The sequence below is a fragment of the Leptonychotes weddellii genome, chromosome 13 (genome assembly GCF_054177405.1).
Source record: "Leptonychotes weddellii isolate Sample4059 chromosome 13, ASM5417740v2, whole genome shotgun sequence".
Taxonomy (NCBI): Eukaryota; Metazoa; Chordata; class Mammalia; order Carnivora; family Phocidae; genus Leptonychotes; species Leptonychotes weddellii.
The window spans coordinates 12416217-12428441 of NC_138381.1; the positions used below are offsets into that span (position 1 = coordinate 12416217).

At 39.5% G+C, this 12225-nt stretch overlaps 1 protein-coding gene across 1 annotated transcript in view; it reads right to left on the reverse strand.

The window, feature by feature from the left end:
- Nucleotides 1–12225, reverse strand: part of PHLPP1 (PH domain and leucine rich repeat protein phosphatase 1) — a 208933-nt gene that overhangs the window by 26120 nt on the left and 170588 nt on the right. The window contains exon 11 of the mRNA XM_081801065.1: nucleotides 1010–1210. Coding sequence (XP_081657191.1) covers nucleotides 1010–1210 — 201 coding nt within the window. The remainder of the gene's footprint in view (nucleotides 1–1009; nucleotides 1211–12225) is intronic.

Here is a 12225-nt window from a genome sequence, read left to right on the forward strand (position 1 = left end):
GACCATGTTTTCTTTCAAAAATATCATCTCCTCATTCCATAGTAAAATACTATGTACGCAGTAAAAGTACATAGAAGTTAAAAAAAAAAAGTACATAGAAATACAGTACACAGAAGAAAAAAGGTTTAGTCATTAACATCATTAACATCAAATGAGAGGAAAAAATCAAGAAATAAAGATATACAACAACAACAACCAAACAGAGCAACACTTGAAGTCAGTGCATATTTGCAATGCATAGTGAGGTTTCTGTAGGTTGGGAGCCTTGATGGCTGTGGGGGGAAGCTGTGCCAATATTTTGCTTTGTCCCAGGACTGAGCTGTAGTTGGCAGCAGAATGGTAGAGGGGTTAGTGTTTGCTGCTTTGGTGTGTGGATATGCGTTCCAAGTCCTAACTTGTTAGATGCCAAATGCCAATGACACAGAAGCCTAGTGAATCCTTCCCGGCTCAGTGTGGGGATTCAGTCAAAGTTAGACACAGCGCCACTGCTCCCCAAAATCAGAAGTTCACATTACAACAGAATTAAAAGTGGAATATTCTGAGAGCCATAAATTATTTACAACGCCACAGCACTTCTGTGGTTGCAGAGACCACAACTGCTTTTTACACCACCGCACAAATATAAAAACCGGTAGCGAATTAAGAACCGTAAGGTATTCTAGTTTATGTTCTAAATTCCTACACACCACAGTAAGGTAATTTTTAAAAAATAATTTGGCTAAAAAGAACCAAAAGAAAAAACATGCCCATGAAATGACAGATCTTATTTCAAAATCACAAGTAACATGGTCGTGATTGGGTCTTGGGATACATTCATATTAGAAAAACTAACACCTTTCTCTTTAGGGAAATGCTAATCATGGCTTAGATGAAAGACAACTGTGAACAAGGATCAGGAGGAACAAGCTTCACATGATCTGGGAAATAAACATTTTATCTTTTGCTTTTCCATCTACGAATCCATTTTCAGAAATGCAACGAACAACATCCCTCTGTGATCTTCTTTTACCTTGCTGGAAAACTCTGAAGTCGGTTGTAGGCCATGTGAAGGATCTTTAGATGGGGGTGTCCTGTTAACAAGGGCACACATTTATCTGTGAGGTTGTTATTTGTCAAATACAACTCCTGTAAGATGCTGTTCGTCTCTTCAGAAAGAGTGGCTGGAGGAAGGGTTTCCAGTTTGTTTGCAGATGCATTCAGGAATCTCAGGCTACAATGACAAAATTGCAACAAAATCCCACTGGTAAACCAGATGTCTAGTCCAGGACCCTCAACAATCTAGAATTTTTCTGACTGATACCTGGAATATTAGAAACTGGATTTAAAAGTAGGCCCTGGCTTTACTAGCAGGCATATGGATACATGACTCCACTATCTATGATGAACACACTAACTATATGTGTTAAATACAAAAAGATAAAAACCAGTTTTTATGGAAGCACAAAGGTGAGAGGAAGGGATTAATTTTATAGCTGGTAGGGAGTGGAAGGGAAAGTGATAAAGTAAAGTTATTATTCTGCCTTAAGGAAGAGAAAACAATTGCCTATTTTTAAATAAAAGAGCCCTTCGAGTAATAAACCAATTAGACCTTAGGTCACAATACAACGAAATCACATACTGACTAAGTCCTTTTCAGTATGGTGCCCAAACCACATCTTACTGACATGTGTTCACAACTGCAGGCGACACTTGGCTCTGTATTGACTACTATACAGCAGTGAGAATGAAAAACTGCAACCACACACACCAGCAGGATGATGCTCACAAATAGGAGAGCGAAAGGAGTGATACCAGAGTATTCGCTGCATGAGTCCATAATTATCAAATTCAAAGTTGGGCAAAACTAACGTACGGGGCGTCTGGGTGGCTCAGTCATTAAGTGCCCGACTCTTGACTTTGGTTCAGGTCATGATCTCAGGGTTATGGGATCGAGCCCTGCTTCAGGCTCTGCGCTCAGTGGGGAGTCTGAGTTTCTCTCCCTCTCCCTTTGCCCCTTCCCCATGCACACACCCTCACTCTCTAAAATAAATAAATCTTTAAACAAAACAAAACAAATCAACTAATGTATGCTATTAGAAGTCAGGGAAGGGAAGTAGTGTCTGGGAGAGAGCTTCTAATTTTTCTAATACAATGTTTTGGTTCTTGATCTGGGTGCTGGTTACACAGGCATGTTCACTTAATTCATCAAGTGCTACACTTATGATTTGGCCCCTTTTCTGTATTTATATTTCAATAAGATTTACATTAAAATAAACAAACAAGGTGTATATGCTGCCCCAGTTATCCAGATGACAGAGTGAAAATGGCTAAAATATGAAGAATGTTTTTACACCCCAGCTAACTAAAATCACATAATCCTTCCATAGTTATTGTGAAACACAGATAAACGTAAAACGTGAAGCTGGAGAACTGAAGCAGAATCCTTGCTGTGATCAGGCTCCATGTCACTGGAAAGAGAAGGGAAGGACAGAGCAGGTACTGTGCCTGGCTCGTGAGTCACACAGGTGACCCTCCAGCTTCACAACGGACCTGCACTGTGTGGGTTCCACTGGGAAGCCGCAGCATCCGGAATGTGGAGAGTGTTCTGCCCATCACACTCTCCACTATGGTTACCAAGGTCAAAGCCACCTTGCCTCCCCATCTGGAAAAGCCTGTTAATGAACCACCTTTGTCTTGTTTCACAACCACCCGGGTTTGAAACTTGCAGCATCCAATTCAGGACTGCTTTGCCATATGTTAGGAAAAAGGAATAAAATCTTCCTTAAAAAAAAGACTATGGAATACGAGGTATAGTTATTTTTAACCTTGGACCAAAAGAAGGCTTTGTATTCAGGAGTCATCACCAGGACTGTTATGCCAAGCTCTCAATCCACTAATCCTCCCCATTCTTGCAAACCCCCCACACATACTTACACACACACTCCAATTCCACTACTTGTCTAAGGAAAAGCAGCTTCCCCAAAATAGAACATTTTCCATTAAAGAAACACGTATTCCGTTGACATTTAAAAAAAAAAAAAAAGATGTTAGAAAGGGCTGTACAGACCATAAATAGTCATGGGAAATTATAGTTGTGTGTGCTACACAGAAGAAAATAAAGGTCATTCATGCAGTTTCTGAAATGGTTTTGAACTAGGAAGGAAACCAATTTCAGCACCGTAGTTCTTCAAAGTATTTTTACAAATCTGTTTTGTTATATCACCTGACTTAAATACCCTGTTAAGAATTTCTTCAGTCAAGAATTAGAACAAATTAAAATGTATTGCCCTGAAACATCATGGACTGGGGTTGGCTGGGAAACTGTATGACAATCTCATTAAAATATAATGGTCTAGGCAATATATAGTTATGGACGTAAGAAAAGAGAATTCATGAACATTTGCATATCTTCAGGCAGGCCAGAAAAGGAGGGAATATTGTTTTGAAAGAAAAAAAGGCTGACTAGTGAATGCTCACCTAGAAAGCTGCCAAAAGGACTCGGAAAATCCCTCACAACATCTCAATGAAGAGAAGAAAGTGATTTCCAAAGAGACTTATCCTCTCATCAAGATGTTGAAATTTGCTGTACTGAAGGGGCCATATACTCTTTGGTGGGAAATTAAGAGGGAGAAAAAAAAGAAAATCCCACATCCTACCCTGCCAGGAAATGAAACTAAGTTGAAACTACATGGGCTGGTTCCAAAGGATTTGATTTGAACTGAAAGGGCCTGATTGAATCATCTTGTTAGTTAACGGTCAGAGGGCAGACAACTGGGCTACAAAGATTTTTGATTATAATGGTCTCAGGAAAATTCAATTCAAAGACCATTCTCTTAAAAATAAAAACACTTGTCCCCCAACCTCACAATATTTCAGCAGGAGACAAATGCTGCATTTCCACCAGAACGAGCAACTACTTTAATTTTGCAAAATTTCTCCAGTTTGGCTAACAGTTTAACTAAAAAATCAGGGTATATAACCCCACCCACTGCTTTCAAAACCTCCAAAAAAATTCCTAAAGCGCTGAGTTTGGTCTCAACTCAAGATGATGCGATAACCTCCTTAAGCCTCTCCCTTATAGATTTTTGTGATAACTGTATAAAAGACAGGAGACTGGTTCACGTGCCAAGAAATGTTTCATCCATATAATCCTCTTCACTAGGCGACCCTCCTCTGCTAGATAGAGAAAAAGCAGTCACATATGACTGCTTTCTATTCATCTGTAAGGTGCTGTGTAGAGACCACAGCTCTTTCCTATTTTCTATTCCATTTTGTTCTCCCATCATCACAGAGATGCCCCCTCATATTTCACCGAAGACAGAAACGCAAGCTGAGAAAGGTCAAATTACTCGGCAATTATTAAACAGTAATTAATGACAAAGCCAGAAATAAAACCCAGACCTCATTAATCTTAAGAGTCCATGATTCCCTAACACATCTCTCCAAAATTCAAATGTTAAAAAACAGTAAAAATAAAACATTTTCCTGAGGACATTTTCGTAGGCCCTTCTCTCCTGAAATTCTGGAGGTGAAGCAGGGCACCTGCTGGGTAGTGTGAAAACTACATGTGCACAGTACTTTAAACTCCATCCTTAAGATAACTTAGTACTCAAAAACTTTTCTTAGCAGAAAGTACAAAAGTTGCAGAGAAAAAACTCATGTACAGCTCCTGCCCTAAAGCATTTGGAAAGTTGCCCACAACAGCAGGGAGACAAATCCACTTCCTGCTTCTTGAGCAATTGCTCTGTTCTTCCTTGGCACATTCTGTCCATCTGCTCTGGCTCATCTAGGTTTTTTTGTTTTGTTTTGTTTTTGTTTGTTTGCTTTTTAGTAATTTCCAGCACACCCTTAAATTTTACAGCCAAATTCTGTCACTGAAACAAAGTGCAGGATTTGGTATCAAAACCGATTTACCTATTTTAAGTATACCAAGCCTTCTGCATTTAAAAAAAAATTATTTATTTTGGAGAGAGAGAGTGCACAAGTGGAGGGAGGGGCAGACGGAGAGAGAGAATCTCAAGCAGACTCTGGGCTGAGTGCAGAGCCCAACACAGGGCTCAATCTCACGACCCTGAGATCATGGCCTGAGCCAAAACCAAGAGTCAGATGCTCAATGGACTGAGCCACCCATGCACCCCGGCATTCCGCATTTTAATAGTTTTTCTGGAGCTCAGTACTGGGACTTCTATTAAAAATGCAAAAGGTTAAGATTTCAAGCCCAGCAAAACTCTTCTACTTTTACACAAAGCCTTGATTTCTGGCCCCCAAAGTCCCAGAACTGTGAAACACTCTCAATTCCTTATCATCTGTCTGTACAGAACAACACTTTTAACAATTTCATCTATCTTCAGAAGGCTGATAGCTCTTAAGGGAAGGGCTTTCAAATGTTTGATAGTAACCAAGAGTACAAATTACATTTTACATTACCACCCAGTACAGATGCAACATACACATGTATAAGTGAAAGTTTCACAGAAGCACCTGGGTGGCTCAGTCGGTTAAACATCCGACTCTTGATTTGAGCTCAGGTCCTGGTCTTAGAGTTGTGGGATGGAGCCCCGTGTTGGGCTCTGCATTCAGCCCAGAGTCTGCTTGTCCCTCTCCCTCTGTTCCTCCCCCCACCTGCTCTCTATCTCTAAAATAAATAAATAAAATCTTGGGGTGCCTGGGTAGCACAGTCGGTTAAGCACCCAATTCTCGGTTTTGGCTCAGGTCATGATCTCAGGGTCGTGAGACTGAGCCCCATGTTGGGCTCTGCACTTAGCCCAGGGTCTGCTTGAGATTCTCTCTCTGCCGCTCCCGCTTGTGCTCTCTCTAAAATAAATAAGATCTTTTAAAAATAAATAATAAATAAATAAAATCTTTTTTAAAAAGTAGAAAAAAAAGTTTCACAATCACTACTTAATCTGACTCTATTCGTTTCTATCCTACTTAATTTTTTAAAGTGTTGGTAGAAACCCACCAAATTAATGTTTTACCCCACTAATCAATTTGAAAAGAGAACCACAATTATTAATTGCCTAGCAACACCACCTAATAGCGGGGATTCCAAGTGAAGAAAATTGCATACAGTCTAACAGAACTATTATTTTGGAAGGTATGAAAATCTGCCTGGCTACAAGGCTATCAGGTAAAGGAACAAAAATTATACAGATGGAAGAATTGTTGAATAAGAACACAAAAAGAATTAGTTTTAAAAATTAAGTACAATTAAGAATTAATTTAACATTTATGCAATACTACAAATTCATCTACAGACCTTATCCCAATTTCGTTAATTATCCCACTGATGTCCTCTATCTGGTCCAGGATCCAATCCAGGGTCCCACATACGTTTTGTCATCATGCCTCCTTAGCCTCCTTTAGTCAGTCTTATTTGTCTTAAACAACTTTAACACTTTTGAAAAGTACTAGACAATTATTTTGTAGAATGTCTCTCAATTTAGATTTGATGTTTTATCATTAGAATAATGTGCATTTTTGGCAAAAATAGACAGAAGCGATATTGTGCTCTTCTATCAGAAGGTACATGATTCTCAAATTCAACTCCCAGATAGTCTTATTAAGTAGGTCAGGGTAAGACTTCAAAACTCTGTGGAATTAAGGATTCTGATGATTGGCCATACTGAATCAGTAGAACAGAGATAAGCACCAGAAATCTGCATGTTTAATATGTACCCCAGGGCATTCTGTAGACACACTATGAGAAATACTGTAATTTTATTCTCAAAATATCAGAACTTTACAAGTTAGCTCTCTTCACTTAAACAAAATAGTGTAGGCAACTTAGCTCTTAAAAATGCCAGAAATCTCTGTCTTTGCCAAAAGACACCAGTTGTCATGGTCAATTGATCACAATCTCCAAATTCTCTGTTCCCGTTTAGTCCCCTTGATATTTACACATGTACTGAGTCACTAAAACTTATGGTCTGTAATGTGACTAATACTCAGGGGATATTTAATAATTACCATGTATTTCATTCGCACATACACTCTCCCCACTCCCACCCCTTAAAGCACCTTATACTGCTCTAACCAGGGATAAAATCAGACCCTAATGTCCACCGACAACAGGAATCTACAACTCTCCTTTAAAGGTTCAGCTGTGGCTTTGTAAATTAGACCAGCCTCCTATAGCAGCAGCTCTCCCACCATCAGATGAGTGTGCAGCTGTGAGATGGACCAGGAGGGGGCCCTCACCAAGATTTCATGAATAGAAGGGTGGCTGTACCTCATCCATCTGCTCTGTGACCCCGGGTGACTATCTACCCCACCCTGCCCATCTGTTGATAAAAACTGATTATCTGAAACTCCTGGGGGCTTCCATCAAGGAGATCTTCAACTCTAAGCAAAAAGAGGTAAGATAAGAGATCTAGGACAGTGAGATCCAGATTAGAATATTGCCAGTTCACCCCAGAGAACCAAATCCCACCCTCATCATAAGACACAAAATCACAGTCAACTTCCTGGCAACACACGGTCCATCACATCTCACATCTGTCTACAGTTTTTGAGCTGCCAATGAAAAGCAAGTCAAAATAAACAAAACTCACAGATTAATACAGAGAGTAAACTCATAAGCTAACATTGCTGGTTCAAGCCCTAAGAATTTTAATAAAATTGGTCTAAAGTTTTCATAGGAAGAGAAAGGTATTACTAAAAGTCATCTAATTTAAAGCAGGTTTCCTTCTCTCATTTGGTTACCAAATACCTTCTACCACCAGGTAAGGAAAATTAATATACACCACTCTAAAGCTGTAATACTTAACAGACAACATCATGTGATTAAAACCATGACATTGGTTCTAGCAGGCAAGACTCCGAGCTAAAGAAAAACTCACAAGAGAGTCAAAGTTCAGTCTTTGCTCTGTGTCCAATGACGCATGTTTTTCTGACAGTTCTCTTAAAGCTTCCAAGCACAAGTTCCACTTAGAGCACGAGCTAAACCATTTATAACTTATGAAGACTTGTATTCAGGCCCTCTCTTCAGTTATATAACCAAATACAGAACTGGCCACAGTAATTTATTACCACAAAAGAAAGAAAGAAACAAGGTGCATCTATATATTTTTAAGATTTGTATTTTGGAGCTAACTGAATGGAAGGAGGATTGAAGCAAAGTTTCATTACTGCCTGAAGCTATTTACGAAACAAACAGCTCTGTATTATCCAAAAGCAAAGTGCCGTTCTTCACGCCAGGAGCCTAAATTAAAACCAACCGTATCATTTCCCCTCTGAAACCCACTTTTTATTATGGTTTATTGTGTAATTATTTTAAAGTCTGCATTAGACTGTGAGCCCCTTGAGGGTACTACCGAAGTCACTTTCAATGCCCTGGGGCACCCAGCACAGTGACTTCAATGTCCTGGGTCAGCAAGATGTTGGCCTGGATCATGCAAACTAGAACAAGTCACAAATGAACCCACCTGCAAGAAGCTTGTTACAGAGATTCTGTCCTCAAAAACCCTCTTTCATATTTTGAACTCCATGTTTTCTGGGTTGACCTGCTCCCACAACTGTCAGTTTTGGTTTATTCCTTCCCCCCAAACTCATCAAACCTAATACACAATATCGCTCCATTTTCCTGAATGTAAATTAAGCCTCAGTAAAAAAAAATAGAATTAAAAAAAAATTTAGATAGAGGGGCACCCGGGTGGCTCAATCAGTTCAGCGTCTGACTCTTGATTTTAGCTCAGGTCATTATCTCAGGGTTGTGAGATTGAGCCCCATGCAGGGCTCCGTGCTGAGGTGAGCATTGAGTTGGCTTCAGGTTCTCTCTCTCTCCCTCTCCTTCTGGCCCTCCCCCCGCCGCTTGCATGCACACTCTCTCTAAATTAAAGATTAAACCTCCATTATTTAGGTTTTGGAAAGGGGAAAGTAGACATATTAACCATTTACAAAGCAGTAAATAGTTTAGTGAGAATCATTATCAAATATTCTGTGTTTCTTGTCTTCCAACAAGTGAAGTAATACAAGAATGTCATTCAAAAAAGCATTCATCAACTTTATATTATCCCTTTCACAACGCTATCTGCCTGAGAGGACCAAAACTCTTAACTCTTCTTTCTGACTCAGAGTCATGACTAATAATACACCACGCTGAGAGGTGGCTATTATCATGGTTGGAAAACAAAAGCACTGAAATACGCTTTCTTGAAAAAGTTCATTTCAGCCTTTTTCGGTCATTTGCTTTCCTCTCATAAAATGAAGGAGGATGCCCACTCCTTGTAATTCGCCTGGCCTCCCACTTGGGACTTTCCTGTGCCAGAATTACATTTCACAATGCCTGCCCTCCTCCCAAGACCTACAGAGGCTGGCGAATCCCCCCTCCACAGCTCCTATTTTCCAAAATGCAGCTGGCTCTGGATAGACCCATCTATTCAGACTGGGAATTACCACCTAAATGCCTTCAGCCTACACCGTTAGCGCAGCTTATCCTCTCCATGACAGCAATGTCCTCTTTCAGTGGCTTGATTCAGGTCCCTAATTTTCCACGTTGTGTTACTAGAAATATTCCAGTTCACACAATCCTTCCACTTCCAAATTACAGATTCCATTTGGGAACTGTCCAGAATATGCAACATGGGAAAACCGAGATTCAGAGTGAGCTGCGCCGGGTCACAAAGTCAACAGTAAGCAGAATCACCTGTGGAGGAATTTAAATTACAGCTGCCCCACTCAAATTCTTTTCTGAACACGAAAACAGTCTCCTCGACTCCACTTATGAGCTCCCCCTCCGGGACATGTTTTCAGATCTGCCCCAGCACCAAGGAGATTCACTGCTTACTGATTGCTTCTAGAGAATTAAAAATATACAGAACTGTCCTTTTAAAAAATGAATAAAGACTCATTATCTACTGGAGAGTTCCAGCCTATTTATCTACTCCATTAGCCATGAGCTTATCAGACTTGGCCAGATTCAGAACCGGTTTTATCTCAGACTCCTATATCGGATTCTATCTATCTACTTGTTTCTGTAGATTCAGTGTAGACGTCCAGGAGAACAAGTAGATTCTCACGATAAAACTGCACCCGAGTTTTGCCTAGTTAGCCTTAAGAAAGAAAACACGAGGTTACAATATCACTTAGAATTCTGCACAGGGGAAGAGACTAAATCCTACAGTATTCGGGACGACAAAAAGCATGTGTCTTTAGCCACCCACACCCATGCACTGCACTGCTGATCCTTGAAAAACACAGGTTTGAACTGCATGGATCCACTACGTGGATTTTTTTTAATATAGTATAGTGCTGTATATGTATTTTCTCTTATGATTTTCTAACACTTCTTTTCTCTAGCTTATTTTATCATAATACAGTATATAATACACTTATACAAAATATTTGATAACCGACTGTTTATATTATCGGTAACGTTTCTGGTTAACAGTAGGTTATTCGTAGTTAAATTTGGGGGGGTCAAAAGTTATACACAGATTTTTTTTTTTTTTTTTAAGATTTTATTTATTTGAGAGAGAGAATGAGAGAGAGAGAGAGCATGAGAGGGGGGAGGGTCAGAGGGAGAAGCAGACTCCCTGCCGAGCAGGGAGCCCGATGCGGGACTCGATCCTGTGACTCCAGGATCATGACTTGAGCCGAAGGCAGTCGCTTAACCAACTGAGCCACCCAGGCGCCCTATACACAGATTTTTGACTGTGTGGGGGTTGGTACCCCAACCCCCATGTTATTCAAGGGTCAACGGTATTTTGATATGAATGCAGAAGTAAGAACAATTCTTTAAATGATCTTGAAACATTGCTCTTTTTTGTCAGGGGAATGGTATAGCACTGTTCAATTACAATTTAACAATCCCATTTTCTCACAATTCCATTATTTCTCTATAACTATCCCAGTAGGAATTCATTGTAATTTATATTAAGTACAAAGAATAAATGTTTTTTTAAATGAGGAAAAAAACAAACAAAAGGAAAAGGCAGGGAGAACTAAAAATGTTCTCTATCTTAATCCGGGCAATGACTATAGGGGTATACATGTAAAAATTCATTGAGCAGTATGCTTAAGAGTTATAGTTTTTTGACTATAAGCTATATTTTGATTAAGAAGTTTTTTTTTTTAAAGGACATAGGAAAAAAGATGAAAATCCAACAGTGAAGGTAGTATTTAAAATTCCTTAAATTTTCTTTTGTTCATTATATAAATATTTGTTGAGCACCCTGCTTTATTCCAGACATGCTGCAAAATGCTGAGGATAACACTATAATTAAGACACAGTCACTGGACACAGCGTTCATAATCTAATGGGGGGACAGACAGTAAACAAGAAATTATAATACAGTGTGTGATGAGTATCAAGACAGGAATAAGCACAGGGAGCTTGGTACACATGGTCGGGTGTCTAATTCACTTTAGGAAAGCAGAGTTCTTTTCACCAATGAAAAATCACATATGCTGAAACATATTTCAAATTTATATTTTAAGGCAGAAAGACCCATCACTGTTTTCTTCTGTAAGAGAACCACAAAATTAAACTTTACTTTTTTCTCTTTCTCATGAGGTATAGTAAAGGTTAAATCCTTCATATCATCTCTAAAGTAATGGTCACTCACTAAAAATAAACATTAGCAGAGGTCAAAATGATGCAGGCCATCAGGCTGTGGGCCTTTTCGTATGATGCACAAGGCCCCTGAGGCAAACAAGATGTTCTACAGTAAGGTAACACTCAGTTAACCTCAAGCTTTCTTTAAGGGAAGTTCTGCATGTGGCAACTCTCCACAGAAAAGAGATTTCACTGAATGTTTAAACTAACCTCCCCCTCAAATCAGAACAATGTTTTTAACTACTTAGTGACATAAGCTATTTAGAAAAAGTTTGTTCTAAAGAAAATAATTTAAATGCAAAGGGAAAACTGTGGTAAATGTAAGGACAATTGGTCAGAAAACAACAACAGTGAGAGAACTTAGCAAACTCTAGGAAAACTATGTCTGTCACCCCAAATCACAAATATGTGAAAGCAAGAGTAGAGAATCCTAAGATAATTCAGCTAAAACTGGAGCAACCTGCACCAGTTATGACCAGGTAGCAAACTTATGCTGTGCTTATGCTTATGAACGACTCAACTTACTCCTCTCAGAAAGCAGCAAAATTAACGAAGAACCTACAGGATATCCCCTGACTCCATCCCCTACCAAACAGAGAAGTGGCTGGAGAACCATTTTCTTGGTAAAACCTTAGATAATCAGAAAATCTGCACGAGGGGCGCCTGGGTGGCTCAGTGGGTTAAGCATT